We start from the raw sequence: 20,887 nt of genomic DNA, 5'->3' as shown, positions 1-20,887 counted from the left end.
TTTTATGGTCTGTATCAGGATTTATGGTAGAGTTAGGAAGTTTTCCCTATTCTTGGAATTCTTGTATCTCTCTTTATGTGGTAAAAATAGATGACTATGGAAAGCCAAATGTTGTTTCTTCTAAAGATAATAACAAGAGCTAAGTAGGATACTTTGCTAAGAACCTTTGTTTCAGGAGAATGACATAGCCTTAACACATAGTCAGAGATACTGGGTGAAGGAACAGTATTAGAGACAATCTTGTGGCAGAGACTGAGTGAGAGAAGGCTATAAGATGTACCCCCAAACCAGGTTCTAATCTGAGTTTCCAGATGCTTTCATTTTGAGATCAAAATTTACTTTTGGCTATTTGCTACTTAGACCATTTTGGTTAGAAGAGAAATGCAATATGTTGACTGTGAAGTAAGAAGAACAAAGGCAAAACAATGTATTTTCTTTAGATACATCAATTCATTAATTATTATATTATATAATCAAAAAAAACTACTCTCTTGTTCTTTCTGGAGCTTGTCACCTTGTATGATCTATGGAGAATGTTAAATTTGTAATATAAATAAAGTTAGTCATCTGACCTTCTGGTAATCAGGAGACTTTGTAAGTAAAGATGAATAGGGATAATTCATTAGTAATAAATAAAGATGCCCCCAAACTTTCTTTAATGAGATAGAAACTAATTAAAATACTTTTTAAAAAGTAGAATAATGTGCTTTATTGACATCCAAAATTTTGGTGGCCCTAGTACAGACTATCTATTATGTCACCAAATGTGGCCAAATTAAATTATATCGTCCCAAACTCCTCCTTTCCACAGTGAAATCAGATGACATAATTTTCTAAAATATTTTTGAATATTCTATTTTATTCTGTTCTAACAGCAACATAAACTCCTTGAGGACAGAGAATTCCCCCTCCCCCCATTTTAACTCTTTCCTGTGCTTAACACAGTGAATGGTACATAGTAAATACTTAGTAATTTTTTGATACTTGCATGCTTGACTATGCCTCATCTGGGGGTATAGTTAGCCCTTGGATCTAGAAAGATCTGAAAGCAGAGTTTCAATCTGGCAGATCCTACCAAGCTGGAAAAGCTTCAAGTATTTGGTTCACTAGTCTACTAGATGCCCTTGGACTGAGAGGTTTATCACCATGAAGTCAGATACCTCATTAAGGGATAATATTTCAGAAGACCAGTATCAGTGGAAGGAATGTCTACATCAATGAAATTCCAGGTTCTTGAAGCATTGACATCAGTACAATTTAGGTTTCTTTAGTGAAACTACTGGATGCCCTAAAATATAGTTGCTTGTGTGCAATATACATGTATGTATGTACACATACATACTTGTATATACATTTTTTCTAGTCTCTTTTTAAAAGTCAGGCTTTGAATTACTCTGGTAGTTAAAATGAAAACACTGAAGAGAAAATATTTCTATTCCAGACTAGCCATATTGAGGGATCCTAGGCCACTGATCTTGCTCCGTGTAATTTAGGGAGCAAAAGTGGCAACAGAATTCTTATCAAAAGGAATCATTAAGGCACACATCTGGACTTGGCTTGTCATTACCTACTATACACTTTCATCATCTATGAACATGAATTTACACAAATGGCCAACCAGACCTGAGATCATCAAATTCACGGCCATTGTTTTTATGAAACCAATAGGTCTAGACTCCAACTCTGTGGCCAAGACTTATTAGATCAGTCACATTCAATAAAAGAGACTACATCTGATAATCTCAAGAGAGCATTGGTCCAGGTTGTTGACATGTATCCAGACAGAGGCAATGACTTTACCTGGACTTTCGCCTCTGAACAATTTCTGCAGGGAAGTAAGCCAGCATTATTCCCTCAGGAACTGTCTTCTGATACAGCTAGGATTTATCTGGTCCATTTGATTAATGTTGACAAAGGTTCCAATGTGGATTATCTTTTGGCAGAAATGATATGATTTGGATGGATATGGAGATTGAGCAAAATGGGCAATTGCCAAGTCTCTACTTGGCCTTGTGCTGTGTAGAAGGAGTCCAAGAAGGCAATGCTTTTAGAATTTCTACATATATAATGATATTTTCCAAAGCGAGATATGAAACACACTAAAGATCAAGGAAACCAAAACATCACATTATTTTACAGAGCATGACCTTTGTGGCACTGTCTCTGGTTACCAGATCTTGCATTTAATCCCATGGTAGTCATGATTCAATAGTCTGGTATCTACTGAGATGTGACCTGGTGAATCACTGATTGTCTCTGGAATTAGCAGAGTTTTTTATCTTGAACCCTAACTGATCAGTACTCATTAAAAAAAAACAAACCAACATAAAGTGCTCTGGCAAGCCAATGCACAATTTTGGAGAGATACCATCATTTCATAACACATAACATAAAGGCATAAATATTCTGAGCTGGGTTAAAAAACAAAGAGAAAATAATGTATGCAAGAAACAATTCAGAGAAATAATGCTGAAATGAAAAATGTATTGTAATGGTTGGTTGCATTAACAGATGAAGTGATAAGCTTGATGAGAGGCCTTTTGAGTATACTTCCATGGGAGAGAGATGATTACACAACTGGGAGTGGAAGCAAAACTTCCATAAGGGAAAGAATGGAAAAATCCCCATTATAGCTTTTAGAAAAAAGATGAATACTTTGAAAGCACCCAGGGATTTACCTTTTTTGCTGCTTATACTGTGCTTTTCCAGATTGCAATTCATGTGCTCTTTTCCCCCTGGTGCAATCACAAAGCTATGCTCTGGGGGTTTTTGAGTGAGGAGAAGCAACATCAATGTAATAGAGTAAAAAAAAAACCAAACAAAAATAAATCTTGATACTAACCAAAAGTCCATCCTCAGTCAGTATTAAAGACTTAAAATATGTATATATGTATATATATATATATTTGTTCACCAAACACTAGTGAGATCTGGCCTTTCTATAAAAAGGTACTTTGATGCTCAGAGGTAGCTTTTACCTTACACCTTACTGTGGGGGATACACTAACAAATGACATTTTCATTGATGTGGTCATACATATTTCTATGAAAACTAAAGACTATATACAGAAATTAGTCATCTGCTGAGATGACCATAATTCACATCCTACAGCATGGTTTGGCCCTGATGGGTTTATTCTCAAGACTATTTATGCTTTCATACAAGTCTGCATAGGCTGTCCCCCTTCCTTCTGATTCCTTGCCATAGGTTGAATACCCTTCAGATGCACAAAGAAGAGTCGTCAGATAGCAACAGAAGTCTGATGCCTTTGGAAGCAGGCATTTCTCTTCCAGGCATTCTTGTGGCAACCTGCTCAGACAGTGGTGCTGGTGTCCAACTGTTTTGAGCTGGATCAGGAGACCTTGTTATGGCAGTGGTGCGGTTTCAGCTTCCAAGTTTTCAAGCTGAAAAGAAAGAAATTGCAGATACTGTGATTAAGTTCTCTTTGAATTTAGTGGTTGAAATGTGAATCCTTTTTATTGATATCATGCATGACAGGAGCTTCCAAAGGATGTATAAACAATATCCTCCAGGAGTCTGGGTATGGGGGTGTGGAACGCTAAACATATCAGACTTTTTTTGATATGTTGGTTTGTTTTGTTGAGTTGTCTACCCCCCTCTCTTTTTTGTTCTTTCTCATATGGGATTGGTATATAGAGTGCTGGACTTGGAGTCAGGAAGACCTGAATTCAAATCCTTCTTCACATACTTTTAGTTTGTGTGTTCCTGAACAAGTCATTTAATCTATCTCAGCTTCACTTTCCCCATCTGAAAAATAAGGATAATAACAACACTTGCCTTATAGAGATGTTTCAAATTGAGTGAGAAAAAATATTCAAAGTCATTTTCAGAACTTAAAGTTCTGAATATAAAATTCCTTTCTGTTATTAGAGCAAACTCATAAACAATAACATGACCACATGGATGTGTGCATTCTGAGTAATACAGAAAGACTTTTGGGTAATGTAGTTTTAGGGGTTCAAGAATTTCCAAATATACAAGAAGGATAATGGGGACAAATTGGAATTAAGATAAAAGCTATCAATGCAATTTACTCTAATTAATACACAAGGCCAAGCATGGTAATGTACATGTAAAATCCCTGCTACTGGGGAGGTTGAGACTGATAGATCTTTTGAATTCAAGAATTCTTAGCTATAATAGGGCTAAAGTTGATTGGATGTCTGAACTAAGTATGCCATCTATATGGTAAGTCACTCTAAGCAAGGGGCTACTTAGAAAGAGCTGTGACAACCAAAGTCAGAAAAGGAGCATGTCAAATCCTCTATACTTATCACTAGTAGGATTAGGCTTATGAGTGGCCACTGAATTTACAGCGAGGGTATAAATTCAAAAGCTTACAAAAAACAAAATTGAGGTCATTAACATCTATTGACATATGAGAACTCCCCAAAACAGCAGTGGTACATAAATCATCTCCAAAAAATAAATGTTCCTTTAAGAAACCAAAAGTGACAAACTTTAAGGTCAAGTGGTCATACTATCTTGATATTTGTTTTTGATTATTTGTGTCACCTTCATTAGAGAGACAGTTTATTTTAAGATATTGCTTTATAAGTTGAACCTTTGATTTTCTATTTGACACAAAGATACAGGAATAAATAGATGTGAAAGTTATACTTCTGTTTCCTTTCTTTAGGTGGTGGGGTGGAGACCTACATTTGATGTAGATTGGCAATTTTTCTATAACTTATAGTCTTTAGGAGTTGTCTGGAGACACTGAGAGTATCATTGACTTGGTCATGGTACCCCAGGTAGGTTGTGTCACAGGTAGGACTTGAACTCAAACTTCCTCATGAACTCTTCTATATTGCCTTTCCCATTTGTCTTCTAGTGATCAATAATTATGGCACAGAGAGGGAGCTTTATTGCTAAGAAGAGAATGATACTCTGTGAAAATAGAGCTCAGATTTTGAATGTTTCTTTACCATTGTCATTAAAGTCATATATGGGCTGATAAAACACCATATGAGATTCCCAATGACTGTATTAGATGGGTTTGGGGAAAATTGTTTGGAAGAAGAAAAAATAAAGTAAATGAACAGACAGCATTACCATTTATGCTGTGATCTAGCTCAGTCCTACATAATAATGATAATGACAATAACAACAATAACAAAATTTTCAGCCAGACGGGGCTGGTAGCTTAGGGTATCAGGCAAATTTAGAGTATAAAAGAATACACTGTATGTCTGCAGTCACTCAATGAGCTGAATGAAGGTTAATGATTCTGAAGAATTTTCCTTTTGAGTTATAGGAGAAAATAATTCTGCACTGGGAGTCAGGAGATATAGAGGTTTGGTTTTTTTAAAAACATTAACTACCCCTCCCATTACCTTATTAATTATTTAATTAATGAGCAAACATTAAGCACTTACTATAATGTCAGGCACTGCACAAGATTTGCCATATGAAGGCAAAACTGAAAGTGTCTACTCTCAAGGGGTTTATATTCTATCTGGAGATTCAATATGAATATAGAAGTACAAACATACATACAAAATATAAGGTAGGTTTTTGGAAGAAGATACCAGTAATTTGGTGGGGATGAGTAGAGGAGATCAAGAAAGCCCTGGTGTAGAAAATATGCTGAGTTAAGCTTTGAAGGAGGGCAGAGATGAGGATGGAATGCTTTCTAGGCCTGATTGACAGCCAGTGCAAAGGGACAAAGATGGGAGATGGTGGATTGTGTGTGAGCAAGAGTAGGAAAACCAGTTTGGCTAGATTACAGAGTATAGGAAGGGAACAAATTATACAAGATTGAACCAAGCAATCTCTTCTGTTCCTTACCTTTGTCTCTGCAACCCCTTGCTACCTTCTTCTGAGAAAGAGCTGCCAGTCTCTCATGCCCAACTTAGTGCCTTCCCTCTGAGATTACCTCAGCTTCCTTTTTTTTTTGTGTGTGTGTGTGTCCTGTATTATAATATGAACTCTATTAATTAGCTCCAATTTAGCCTGTATATGTCTTATTTGCTTTTTGTTGTTCAGTCATTTTCAATCATGTCAGACTCTTTGTCATCCCATCTGGGGGGTTCGTGGATAAGATACTGGGAATAGTTTGCTATTTCCTTCTCTAGCTCAATTTATACCCTAAGGAAACTGAGATAAATAGGGTTAAGTGACTATTTAGGGTCACTGACTAGTAATTGCCTGAGATCAGTTTTGAACTCTGGAAGATGAGTCTTCCTGACTCCATGCTTTATGCTTTATGGGAATGTAGGTGGCCCATCTTATTTGCACATAGTTGTTTTTAATGTTCTCACCCCACCTTAGAGCCTGTGAGCTCCTTGAAAACAGGGATTATCTTTTGCCTATTTTTGTATTCTCCAATACTTAGCATGGTGCACTGCACATTGTAAACAATAAATGTTCAGTGATAGCTAGGCTAAAATATTTTAAGGGAGAGCAGAAAAAAAAACAAACATAATTTTAAAGGAATGTATAACAAAAAGATCATCTAACTTCCAAGGATGTAAAATTGTGTTTGTGCTTCTAAGAAGGATGATTATAAAGTTTCCTTTTTGTAGGATTATGTTTGCAGAAATTAACCAGGTTTTGCATAGTATTGTTTTGTTTTTATTGAACTAAAATCACATATTGTTTTTGTCCTGGCCACCAAACAACTTTAAAAAAGCTATTTGAGAAACAGATACTTAAAAATTCTCCATCCTCCATCTGTGCCATCCATTACATTTAGAAAAAAATCATAAAATATTTTTGAATAACCCTCTGGGTCTTATTTCCCTCATCTGCAAAATGAGATAGTGAGACTGGATGAACTTGAAAGTCTCTTCCAGCTGCATCATGCTAGGACCATTCTGATTTGTTTAATGAAGCTAATCTTGATAATTTGTTGCTGATGGTTTTTAAAAACTATGTTATAACTAGTTGAATGGTGATATTAGATAGACTCTTTGATAATGGCTATAGCATTCTGAAGCCCCAAGGAGAGAGCTCAATGACTTGTTTTTTAATGGATTAAAGCACAAGCTTCCAGCATTGCAAATTTCCATCTGTGTCACAGCAAATGCTTCATGCAGAAAGAATGAAATCTCTCTCTTAAAAAACACAACCACTCCCAAAAAACCCCAACAACAAAAAACTTTTAGGGATCATTGCCTTGTGTCTAGATTAGCTCAGATTTAATCATGCCCAAAAAATTATTTAGGTAACATGATAGAGAAGAAGGAAAAGGAGGAGGAAGAAAATAAATAAGAGTTGCATAATTTGGTTAAATAGAAAATTATTGGATGGTCAATGCACATATTCAGTCAGGAATACAAAGCAATCAGAATTTGCTGAATTCAATGCTTTTCCCTATAGACAAGAGGGTATTTATGGTGAAATTTTTTCAAAATCTTTCCCTATGGCTCATAGAAGCTGTAAATCATTTAAATTATTTGAGCAAATAATTATTTGTTTGGTTATCTACTTTTATTTTTATTAATTTCCACTTCCAGACAGACCCTTTGTGATTTGAACCTAGTATTTGAGAACTTGTGAAGTATTTATTTCATGAAATTGATCAATTGAATTTCTCAAATTCAATTAATGATGTTATAAGGCAATTGAGACCAAGAGGTATAACAATGTGTCCTTTTGAAATTTGTAGAATAGGTATGCTTTCCTAATGCTTGGGGTAGGAGAAAAAAAAACCATGATGATCACTGGGGCAGAAAAAAGGGAAATGAACCTTCCCAGAGATTGCTAGATTCTTTAAAAGCTCAGATTTCTTAGCATTTCAGGTTTCTAAATCAGAGGAGAGAAGAAAGAATATACTTGGCCTATAAGTCAACCAAGAAATATTCCTTTTTAAAAAAATCCTTACCTTCTGTTTTAGAATCAATTTGGTTCCAAGGCAGAAGAGGGGTAAGAGCTAGGCAATGGGGGTTAAATGACTTGACCAGGGTCACACAGCTAGGAAGTGTCTGAGGCCACATTTGAACCTAGGACCTCCTGTCTCTGGGCCTGGCTCTTAATCCACTAAGCTACCCAGCTGCCCCTTAACCAAGAAATATTCTTAAAGAATCTACTATGTTTTAGGCACTATTCTAGGGGCTTCAAATATTGTGTAACCTGTGCTTTGCTTTATAAACTTTTAAATATTTCTTTAAAACTGTGTTTCAATATGTTTTTATCACCCTAAATTTTTTTTTTTATCTCTATACTGGAAGTATGTTATCATTATTATAGATGTAGGTAACACTCAGTTTATTACAGATCTTAAGAATGGAAGAGGCTATTCAATTGTTTATCTTTAATATAAAATTCATGTTTAGCATAAATTCTTTAACAAAGATAATAGATAAGGTCCCGATAAAAGATCTTTCCCCCTCCTTTCTTGGCCTTTGGTTGCATTTAGCATATAGCTCTTAAATGTGAAAATTTCTCAGGTGCTTTAAAGTCGGTGAGGCTACTACATAAAAAAGAATTACCTCTGGAGAAAGCAACGAGAAAAAGTGAAAAGCGAGGTTCTCACATTTTTTTCTAATTTCTGAGAGATTATTAGAAAGAAAGAAGAACATGAAAAATTCTTTTCTTCTCCCAAATCAGAAAGTCCTTAAATTTTTGTCTTGCTTCGTGAGCCCTTGTTTTATGATTTGGAGTTGACTTTTGGGGTTGAACTCACAGACATACACACACAACATACACACATGAACACACTAATTAACAACTAGAACTAGAACTGTCCAATCCATTCGGACAAATAACCAATTAGTGATTTCATTTCAGTTACAATTGTCTAAGCTCATTTATCTAAGGAGACAGTGGGATAGATTTTTTTTTTTTGGGTCCAGGCCTGTAATTTTTTTTTCTTTAGTGTGGATCAATACTTTTCCCTGCAGTTTATAGCCCTAGAGTATTTCCTGGCCATTAAGTGACTTGTCAAGTGTCATTCATTCAGTAGATCTGATGCAAAACTTGAATCTATGTCTCCCTTAATTTAACTCTGACTTTCTGCTACTCCTTAGTACCTCTCAGTGACATAGGTAAAATACTAAGAAACTGAGCAAAAATCCTAAAGAAATGAAAGCCTACTAGAAGTGAAATTGATTATATATCTGTTTATTCAATTTTAACTTGCATTTTACCATCAATGTGTATTTTAAACTTATGTTTTACTAAAGTATAAAAATATTAAAATGACTAATGGATTTTTCTAATTTTATTTTTCAGCTCAGATAAAAAGCATGTTAGCAGCTATTCCCAAATCCCAACTTTTGAAGAGGCCAATGAAAAGATATGAAATAAAGTTCCAACAGAAATTTTAATTTTAGCCAAATAAAGTTAAAATCTTCAAATGAATTAATTCATTTAAGAAATAATAACAACAAAATTTTTATATTTTATCCATGTATCTACTATTTTCTGGAACTGCATATTATACAAGCAAGGAGTATACAAAATTATAGCAACTATTTGCAAACCTTAAGAAGCATTTGCTACACTCAAAAAAAGAATTATCTCCATATTCTATATGATATGAATAACCTAATCTGAGTTGTTTCTAGATTTGTCATTAATCATTCTTGAATTAAATCAGATATCTTGATAGTAATTGCCAATTCATTTTATAAACATTCCTAAAAAATGTGAAATCCCCATTTGTAAAATGAAAATATCATCCAATGATGGAACTATCACTACATATAATAGCAGAAATTTTGTTAATATAGATTAATACCTGGAGTTGACAGTATTGAGTAACAGAATTCTCATTTTAATGATTCTTCACTATCTTTGGGTTTTGGTCTATACAAGTTTTTAACTATCTCCATATTCTATTCTCTTATTGAACTGAACCAAGGCTTTTGAAAACAAGTTCTTAGACAGAAAAGTCTTAAACTGAGACTTTATTGGACTTAATTGGACTCTAAGGCCTATGAATCTTAAAGTTAATTACGTTTGAATACTCTAATTAAATCTTGGTAAATATTGTCAGCTCTTTAAGCCTTATTTTTTTTTAAATCAGTAAGATGATCACCAAGGTCTCATCTAATTGTAAATCTTGTGGCCACATAAACAATATTTTTCTTAAATTTTGCTAATATTCAATTCAGAACTTGAGATATACCTAATATATGATCAATTCTTCATTGTTGCTTAATTCATTTTTAACTTTGGTTTGCTCTACTACTGTGATACCAGGGAGGAAGAGAGGTGAAGATTGAAGAAAAGGCGGAAGGATGAAGAAAGCAAGTGAGGGGAATGAATAAAGAAGAGGAGTAGATAAAGATACAGGGAAAGATAGATAAATAGAGAGATAGAGATAATGAAAGAGAGAGATTGAGAGAGAGAAAGAATGCAGCTGTTACCATGGCTTTACATCGCAGAACTGAAAGGATGAAATTTTAGCCTTGGTGATCAAATGTGTATTATTATATTCTAGCTCTGCAATTTTGTGAGCCATTCTCTTTTAGGGCTTTTGTCATGGGATTTAAATGTCTTTCCCCATCATTTTAGCCCTTAGCAGATGCCTAGTGAAAGCAAAGACTAGGTTATGGGAATACTCTCGTAGGCATTAAAAATTCATTTCCTTTTTAAGTCATCACCTAACTGGAGAGTGAACTAAGTTGGATGAGTTTATTGTATTTCAGAGAATCTTTTCTATCTGTTGAGGTCATTCCTGGGATTAAAATTAAAAGAAAAAATAAACAATTTTCTTACAAGACATATGAATTTGTAAAACTAGCAATAGTATATTGAGGAAAAGAATTTATTGATAGGTATACCCTGTCTTAATTTGATCAAGGCCTTTGTTATGTCTTGGGGTATTTGGTGGAATAGAAGATATACAAATGGGGCAGGATTCAGGAAAACCTTTGTTCAAATTCAACCCTGGACACTTATTAGCTACGTGATCCTGAGGAAAATACTTAACCTCTGTCTCTCTAAGATTCGTCACTTTTAAAATGGGAATATTAATAGCAACTATTATACAGAGTTTTGTGAGAATAATATAATATTTGTAAGTGTTTAGCCCAGTGATTGATATATAGCAATTGCTTAATACTCAGCTTCTTTCCTCCCTCCCTTCTTCCTTCCTTCCTGTTGATCAATTCATTTATTAAATAACTAAATGTCATTGAAATAATAAAATATTTTAATTTGACAGGATTATAGTCAGAAGTTCTTATCCTGAAGTCTGTAAAATTGTTTTAAGATATTTTGATAACTACATTTCAATATGATTCATTTTCTTTTTAATCTTATGAATTTCTTTTATGTATTAGGAAATTTTATTCTGAGGAGGGATCCACAGGCTTTATCAGACTTTGAAAGGGGTCCATGACACAAAAAATTTTAAGGATCTCAGATCTGATCCAAATCTCTTATTTTACCATTGAGGAAAACTCAGTCTCAGTGGGATCAGATTACTTTCTCAAGACTCTGCTAGTTAGGAAGTAGAATTGGGCTTATCAAATGGGTATCTGTTCTGATTCAGCTTAGCACTTGGTTCCAAGATTTGGTTTAATAATGACAATTGGTTTATCTACTAATATCACTAATGAACTCAGTGGGAAACTGATGCTAAAGGTCAAAAATTTTGCTTAGATTTAAATTAAAACAGATAATTTGATAGTCCTATTTTAAAAACATTCTTAAACTTCTGTCTTAGAATTTATTGATGCTAAATATCAGTTCCGAGGCAGAAGAATGATAAGGACAAGGCAATTGGGGTTAAGTGACTTACCCAGGGTTATACAGTTAGGAAGTGTCTGAGGTCAAATTTGAACTCAGGTCCTCCGAATCCAGGCATGGTGCTATATCTATTGTGCTTAAGCAGTTATCTGAGTGGTCCTTTTTCCTTTTAGCTGTGATGTAGATCATACAGTTTTTGGTTGTACTTGTCACTGTTCCCTTATCTCTTTGGTGGAGCATCAGAAATCAAGTGGCACTACCTAAGGGTTAATCATTTTCCTGGGACTGCGTTTAACAATTTCATAAATCTACTATATGATAGAACTAAAATATATTCGATGAGAAATTTTGGCCTGAAAAGGAACTGTGGAGGCTGATAAATTAGGTGTCAGAGAATCAAGAATGATGACCACAGGGAAGGATTAGAATTTAGAATGCTCTTGGTGTATTGGAGAGGTATTCAGAAACAGAATGCAGTTCAATAAAGTACAAATATGGGGAAATATTTTTATAGTGAAAAAAGCCACTTGCAAAAATTCCCTATGGGAAACGATAGGCTATGTACAAACACAGCTGATATATATCAGAGGGTCATAAATATAATAACATAAGGATAATATAATTTTACAGATGATATAATATGCATAAGGATAATAAACTTGAATCAGCCATTGCTGAAAGAAAAGGAGATGCTAGATGCAAAAAAATGGGACAGCAAGGGAAAATTATGAGGTAATCTTTTCATTGTGCTCAGCTTAGGGCATGTCCTCATTAGAGTATGAGCACCAACTCTGGAGATTCACAGGCTAAGAGAAATGCCAAGGATTTGGAGATTATCAAGAGGCTAAACTCAGATGATGAATGCCTTGGGATGTATGAGGCTAGAGTAGAGGCTCAAATCATTGGGATTATTTAGATTGGAGAAGATAATAAAGAGGGGAAATTTATAGGCTTTAAATCTAGAAGGGAACATCATCTAGACCAACTTTTTCATTTTACAGATGAAGGGACTAAGTCCTAGAGAAATGAACTGATTTGGCAAGGGTCACATATCTAGTAAATGATAGATGTAGGTCCTCTGATTCAGAATCCAACTGTCTAGCACAGATCCTCAGTGGCCAGCTGAATCGTCAGACCATGCAAACAGGGTTTAGTTTTCCATTGTTATTTTCACATTCTGATGTGTCATGAAAAATTTGATTTCATTGCCACGTATCTTTATGCCTTCCATTGTCTCCATATTTCACTTTGACAATCATCTAATTTGGTTGGCTGTTTTTGTTTTTGAAAATTACAGAATTACATCATGATGCTGTCTTATCACTGATGTACAGACCTTTATTCTGCCTATATCATGCATTCTTTTATATAGCTTCAATTGGTATTGAAAGCTTAGAGATTTGTCCCAATGACTGTGTATAACTGTGTTGGCTCTAATAATAAAGAGATTAGACTAAGAAATCTTGGATTTTATTTTTTAATTTACAAATTCCTGGTGCCCTTCCTCTCCTGGCTAACTTTCCCAGCTGGACAGTTTGGGAAGGCAGCCAATTCTTGGGTTAATGCATTTCAACTTGTATCTCACATTGCTGCAACTCCAAAGAGATAGTGATGAAGATAGCCATAATTGAATTTTTTTCTTTTAAAGCAGACCTTTTAATTACTTTGAACCAAACTTCTCCAATTAACTTCTTTCACCCCCTTAATCTACACTGTGCTGGGACCAAGTCAGTATTAATATTTCAGTTCAGAGGCATGTCAAGGTCATTGTCAGCAGGAGGAAACCTTATTTGCTGTTGGGAGCCCAGGGAACACTTCTCTAGCCAGGCCACATGACCCAAAGAACAGCATGGGAGCAGGAGCCAAAGTTTAGTTGTGTAGAGGTTCTAGTAATGGACTGCTACACTCAACCAAAGAGTTTGTCCTTCTTAGAGAAAGAGTCAGGAGGAACAGAAAATTCTAAACATGGAGTATACTGATACTTGCAAGATGTGATCATTATGCCACATAAATGGATTAAAATAGCTCCACTTAGATTGGGATCTTGGAGTTGGATCATAGTAACAGCAAGCATTTATAGAGCCCTTTAAGGTTTGCAATCCACTTTACAAATATCTCCATTATCCTTGCAACAACCCTGGGAGGCAGATGTTATAATTAATTCATTTTGCTGGATAGGAAACTGAGGCAGGCATTGGTCAAGTGGCCTACTCAGGGTCACAACAGCAAGTAAGTGTCTGAAGATTACTTTAGGAGTTCTTAATCTTGTGAGTGTGTGTGTGTGTCTCTTTGTGCATTTGTGTACATGTGATAGATTCCTTTGGCAATCTAGTGAACCTTTATACCCTTTCTCAGAATAATGTTTTTAAATGTGTAAAATAAAACATATAGAATTAAAAAGGAAGCCTTTTATATCGAAATAATTCTAGAAACACCACATATAGTTACATGTATGTATACATGTAATAGCTATGTTATTTATATGCTATATTTATACATGCATTATATAGAGAGATATAAATGAATTAATATGCCTCAGGATAATAACCTCTGCAGTATACTATATTTTAGAAGAGCCATTCAAATTTTCCTTTCCCTCTCCCCAAACACTAGATATAATTTGAATGAATCAGTGGAAGTTAGAAAACATGAGAGCCGATAAAAAAGGAACTAGGTGGAAGGACTGGTAAAAGAATATGAAAGACCTGAATATGAGATGTGCTGGAAACTTGTCACCACTACCATCCTTGTAGTTTCTATTTTTGAAACAGAAATTAAAGAAAGTATCATATTAAAACATATCCACACCCCCACACTCACCGTAAGCTTTGCATTCATTTTAGCAGGTCAGCAATCTAGTCAACAGACTCTCTTGGGAACAAAAGTATTTCTCTGAGAAATGGTTAATGTCATTAGTGTGAAGTGAAATCGATACCTCTTTTTTAGCAAAATCAGAGGTGCAATATTGCTTTGAAAGTAGCAGCATTCTATTCCTACTATTCCATAGTGCCAGCAAGAGCAGCAATTAAAGTCAGAATGACTTCAGATGAAAATGACAATTGTCAGATACATGTATGCAAATTCATAAAATTCTGAGAATAGGAAACATATAGAATAGAAGTTCAGAAGATTTCAGAACTGGAAAGGAACTTCAAGGTTCTAAGTCTAAAGCCCAGTTTTGATTTATGGGGAAACTGAGTCACATAGTAGTGAACTAGCATAGCCTAAACTTAGTGACAAGGCCAGGGCTACAACTCAAGGTGGTTTTATTTTATTTTATTTTTTTTTAACTTTGAGTCTAGCACTCTTCCAATAAATCACAAATATATAGACTCATTTTAATGTTAGAGATTTGGAGAAGAACATCTTTTTCATATTATAATACAATAAAACTTATATTCAATAAAGGACAAATGGAAAGACATTAAAAATGAAATAATCTAATTCTAAATAACAAGTGGATCAAAGAAAAATAATAGAATAATAATGTCATTAAAGAGAATGACAACAATAAGATAATCTACCAAAATTTATGAGTTATAGCTAAAGCAGTACTTAGGGGAAAATTTCTCTCTCTAATCACTTCCATCAGTAAAATAGAAAAAGAACAGATAAGATAGAAAATCATAAAGATCAATGAATTGGGCATGCAACTAAAATAAGCTAGAAAAAGAAAAAAAGATTTGAATAGAGACTTCCTAGATATCCTAGTGATATGAGGATGCCATCAGTTAAAAAAGAAAAGACTATGGAAATTGACATATATATGAAAAAAATCTTACAGCTACTAAGGGGTCTTTTGTATTTTGATTTTTTTGTATTTTTATTTTATTTTATTTTGTATTTGAATATGTTTGTACTTGTTTGACTATACACAGGAATATGTCTGGAAAGATAAATAACTTTACCTCAATATGTGCAAACACACACACACACACATACACACACATCAGCCCCCATCTGAAGCTTCACAATCAGAATTCAGTAGCAAATTATGAAACTTTTAATTCAATTCATCCTTAGTGTGAATGACTGATTCTGGAAATGACATCTTGACTACTATTCATACCTGATGATTAGTCCTATCAACAGTGTTGGCTGTGGAGGGGTGGTCCCGAGTGTTGTGGCGAATTCGAGTTGAGTTTTGTTGCTCCATGGTAGAGGAAGTGGGAATGCAGAATTCTCGGAAACATCTCTTGAAATTTTCATCCAGGAATGCATAAAGGACAGGATTAAGGCAGCTGTTTGTATACCCTAGAGCAATGCAGAAGTGCCAGGAAACAGTTTGGAAAGTAGTTTCAGGGATGGTGACCAAGGCTTTGATGATGACATAAATGTGAATGGGGGTCCAGCAGACTATGAACACAGCCACCACTACCAATACCATTCTGGTGATTCTCCTCAGGTTTCTGTCCTTCTCTTTGGAGCCAGACAGCATGCGGACACTCTTGAGACGTAAGATCATCAGGCCATAGCACACGGTAATGATGAGGACAGGCATGATGAAGGCAAATATGAAAACACATATCTTCAGCAGATTTTCCCAGTACCAAGTTGGATGGGAAAATGTGAGTGTACAATCAATAGAACCTAGAATACAAGAGTTGTGAAGAAGAATAAGTAATGGCATTGTTGAATTTCTTTGTTGTTGTTTTTTTATCTTTGTCATATGTTTATTGCTATAGACCCTTGAACAAAAACTAAGGCTATACCTAGATATAATATAGTGGCTTGCTTCTCTGGATATTTCAGGAGAGATGTTTTGGGGTGTAATGTCTGACACCATTTCTTTTAGACATTGAAAGGGATCTGTGATCTCAGTGATATGGATGTACCCTTCAGTGATTCAGCTCCTAACCCATCAATGCCTCTTAACCCTATGTAGCTCTTGTCCATGTCTTCCCATTATTTTGTCAGAGAGGTTCTGACCAGGAGTATGCTGGAACCATTTCCCATCAGTTACACAAAAGTGATGAAAAAGACATGTTAATAATACAGATATGCAGATTAAATTTATGTGTGGAATATGTCCTTCTCTCCCACCTTAAATCTTTATCAACTTCTCTGGTTCTAGACAATATAATAGGAGCCTTCTTGTTTGTTATTGGTAATCAAAATGAAACAAAATTCTGGTAGCCATTGTTTACAGACTGCCAGGTCACTCCTCTTCATTTAACACATAATGTCTCTCTTCTCCTCAACTCTTGCCCTCATATTAGAGGATTTACCCAAATTCATTCCCACTCAAATACCCTAACCTTTGAACTTCTCAACCTATTCCCTTCCCATGATCTATTATTTTAACCCAGTTCTGCCACATACAAAAATAGTCATACCATTGATCTTGCCATTACCTACAAATGTATTCCCTCAAAATTCAAGAATTCTGGAATCCCCTTATCTGACCACAACCAGGTAGCTTTTTGTCTCTTGCTTTCTGTTTCTTCCCTTAAAAAGTCCCAATTCTTATCTGCTCCATGACTACCAGTTCCCTGATACCTCAACTCTCTCCCAGGTGAGCTCCCCTCCACTAGCTACTTTCTCTGCCTTTCCCTATCTTGATCCATTAATGAAACAATTCAACTCCATACTGTTCTTTCTTATATCTTTATTTCCCTTATCATTTAACTTATCATGCCCTATCAAACAACCTTAGATCATTCCTATCATTTATTACCTTTGCTTTTATACAAATGTTACTTAATGAAGGTTGAGAAAATCATGTAACTGATCTGACTGGGTCCACTAAAATTTATGTTACACAGCTTCAACTGGACTATCTTTGTGGCTAGTTAATTCTTCTAACCTTGTTTTATGAATTGCTATCCCACTCTGTTTTCATCCCCTCTCCCTCCTTAGATCCCCCACCTTCTCATCTGAGAAGCCCACTATCATATTTTACAGAAAAAAATTGAGGCCAGTTGCCATGGGCTACCTTTTATATCCCCCTTTCCCCATCCCATATCATTCATATATCTTTTGCCATTATCTTCTTTACTAATTCTCTGTCTCACATGCTGAGGTGGTTTTATTCCTTACCAAGGCTAACTTCTCTGCCTGCTCAAGAGATTTCATTCATCAGGTCTCCTTCAACAGATTTCCCTACTCTGTCATATTCTTATCATTTATTTTCACTCTTCCCTGTTTACTGACTGATCATCCCAATGATAGATGAGTAATCCTCATTTGATCCTATCATCCTATATCTCTTATACTCTTTTTGCTTAAACTCCTCGAAAAATAATTTACAATGTGTGTCTCCACTTTCTCTCCTTGACCCTTTCCAACCTGGCTTCTAACCTTATCACATCATCAAAATTGCTCTCTCCAGATTTACCAATAATATCTTAATTGTCAATTCCAGTAGTCTTTCCTCAGTCTTAATTCTTATAAACCTCTATATAGACTTTCACATTGCTGATAACCCTTTTCTCCTTGATACTCTCTTTTCTATATTTTTGAGACACCACTTTTTCTGGTTCTCTCTCTCTACCTATGTGATCACTCCTACTCAGCCTTCTTTACTAGATCCCTGTCTAAAGCACCTTCTTTAACCATAGATATCCCAAAGACTTCTGTCCTATGACCACTTCTCTTTCACACTTTATACTATTTCACTTATCATCTTGCATAGGTCTAATAGTGATCTCAATGCTAAAAATTCTCCAGTCCACCTATACTGCCCCAACCATTCTGCTTACCTCCAATCTTGCATCTCTAATTACCTTTCAGATATCTTACATTGGAGGTCCTATAAACATCTTAAACTCAATGTGTCTAAAACAATCTTTCTTTCTGAATCCTACCCTATCTTTCTCTCTGAATCCTACCCCAACAACTTCCTATTACTGATAGAGGGCAACACATATCCCAGTCTTGCAGGCTCAAAACTTAGGAGATATCCTCTGTTCATCACTATTTTTCACTCCTCCCTCTCTCCATATCCAATTTTTTTTTCAGAGGCCTATCAGTACACTTTTGTGTCAACTGTCAAATTTGACATTGCCCTCCATCACCTGATGCATGTGTGGATTTTTGAAATAGCCTACTGTAGGTATAGCTATGAACTCTCCCAATATTAATCTATCCTCCATTCAGCCATGAAAGTAATTTTTATAAAACATAGTTCTAACCACATCACCCCTGTTACTCAATAAACTCTAATAACTCCATCTTTTCTCTAGGATCAAATTTGATATTCTATATTTAGTATTTAATGTCCTCTGTAGCCTAGGTCTCCTCCTACCTTTCCAGTCTTTTTATACCTTACTCTTTTCCAGATACTCTTTGATAAAGTGACACTGTCCTTCCTGCTGTTCCATGAAGAATATATTCTATCTTTTTGTCTCTGGGCAGTTTCTTTGGCTGTGTCCATGCCTGGAATTTCTCCATATTCATCTTTACCCATTGATTTACCTGACTTCCTTTAAATACCTTCTTAAATCCCACCATCTGTATGAATCCTTTTCCATCACCTCTTAATCTTCTCTAAAAATATTTACCTAGCCTTCTAGTGATTTCCCTCCCTTGTTTATTTTCTATCTATCTTCTGAAATGAAGTTAGTACATTTATATTTATATACACCAATAAATTTAAATATTAAAGAAAATAATTTGTCCCAAATCTTTTGGGGCTCTTGCCAATGAGAAAGTAAACATATTTCCATAATGTCTTGTTCTGATGGCTTATGTGCTTCATTGGCATCCATATGTTAGCAAAAATTGAGGTCACCATCACATTGGGTAGATTCTTTATTATTTATAGAAAGACATGGAAAATAGTTATATTAGATTGATGAACATGGATGAATTGCAACTTATGGAAGAGAAAATTCATTATCAATAGGGTTACAATTTTACTAGAATTTTGTATTTTTCTCAACTGCTGTGTTTGGGCTAGATCTCTGATTATATATGCAATGGAAATTCCTTACACAGCTCAGCTGTTAATCAGCAAATGGTAGTCCTAGAGAGATTTATTTAAAGACAATAAGAGGTTACATAATTTTCTTATGGACACAAAGTTAGCCTGTGTCAAGGGCAGAAATTAAATCTAAGTCTTCCTAAATTTATGACTGGCTGAAACCTAAAATGAAATATTAATCAAAGCATATTTCCACCTCCAAATTTTACTTTACTTAATTCTGCCCACATTTTGTATAGCACAGCCACCCCCGGAAACCATTACAAACCTTGCCTAGTTTTTGTGGTTGCCATAAACATTACTGGCAGACCTATGGCTGAGGAAAGTATCCAATTGCAGACATTGACAATTTTGGCATTTCGAGGAGTACGGAAATCCAGGGCCTTCACTGGGTGGCAGACAGCTATGTAGCGATCGACACTCATGGTGCAGAGAGTAAAGATGCTGGTGAACATGTTGTAGTAGTCTATGGAGATCACAATCTTGCAGAGAATGGTGCCAAAGGGCCAGGTACCCATCAAGTAGTTAACACTTTGGAAAGGAAGCGTACTGGTTGCTAGGGCATCTGCCAGGGCTAGATTGAAAATGTAGATGTTGGTAGCTGTTTTCATCTTGGTGTATCTGGAAGATGAAGGAAGAGTAGTCAAAAACTGAATGAAAAAAAAAAAACCAAAAGTAATTTAGCAAACATTCTAGTCAGGAAAGTACAAAAACTAGATCTTTAATTGTTTTCAAATCAAGAAGACCAAATTTAGAATCTGACCATGGATTCTTATTATGTGACCTGGGTAAGTCACTAAACATCCATCTGTCTAAAATTCCTTATTTTGAAAATGGAGATAACAATAGTACCTATTTTCCAGAGTTGTTGTAAGGATTAATATACTGGTAGAGCACTATATAAAGTACTATATAAATTCTCTTTATTATGATTATAATACAATTTTCATAGATTTATAGGCTCAAGATTATTAGATCTAGAGGGGACTTTAGAGATAATGTAGTCTAATATTTTCAGTTTACAGATAATGGAACTGAGGCCTAGAGAGAATTAATGATTAGCTCTGAAGGTATGTATGTACATTCAAGACCATGCATGTTTAAAAATTCTATTCCATAGACTTAGCCCAATAATTATAATTTTCTCAAATAGCCTTTGAATTCTAAACATATATATTTTTACATGAAATAGAAATATAGATAAAACAATGAAGATGAAGTTCATGATGATTTATAATCTCATCTAAATATTTCAGAGGTAACCTGCACATATTAAATGAATTTAACTGAATCTTACT

General features: G+C 35.0%; 1 protein-coding gene across 1 annotated transcript in view; it reads right to left on the bottom strand.

Annotated features, from left to right (window-relative positions):
* Positions 1-430: 430 nt before the first annotated feature.
* OPRM1 (opioid receptor mu 1) overlaps positions 431-20,887 on the bottom strand; it is a 65,842-nt gene continuing 45,385 nt past the window's right edge. Inside the window, exons 2-4 of the mRNA XM_001381274.4 lie at positions 19,858-20,210; positions 15,735-16,255; positions 431-3,405 (exon numbers count right to left, since the gene is read on the bottom strand). Coding sequence (XP_001381311.2) covers positions 3,367-3,405; positions 15,735-16,255; positions 19,858-20,210 — 913 coding nt within the window. The 3' untranslated portion in view covers positions 431-3,366. The remainder of the gene's footprint in view (positions 3,406-15,734; positions 16,256-19,857; positions 20,211-20,887) is intronic.

Source organism: Monodelphis domestica, chromosome 2, assembly GCF_027887165.1.
Source record: "Monodelphis domestica isolate mMonDom1 chromosome 2, mMonDom1.pri, whole genome shotgun sequence".
Classification (NCBI taxonomy): domain Eukaryota; kingdom Metazoa; phylum Chordata; class Mammalia; order Didelphimorphia; family Didelphidae; genus Monodelphis; species Monodelphis domestica.
The sequence above is the reverse complement of the archived record's forward strand: the minus strand, read 5'-3'. Positions and strand labels throughout refer to the sequence as shown.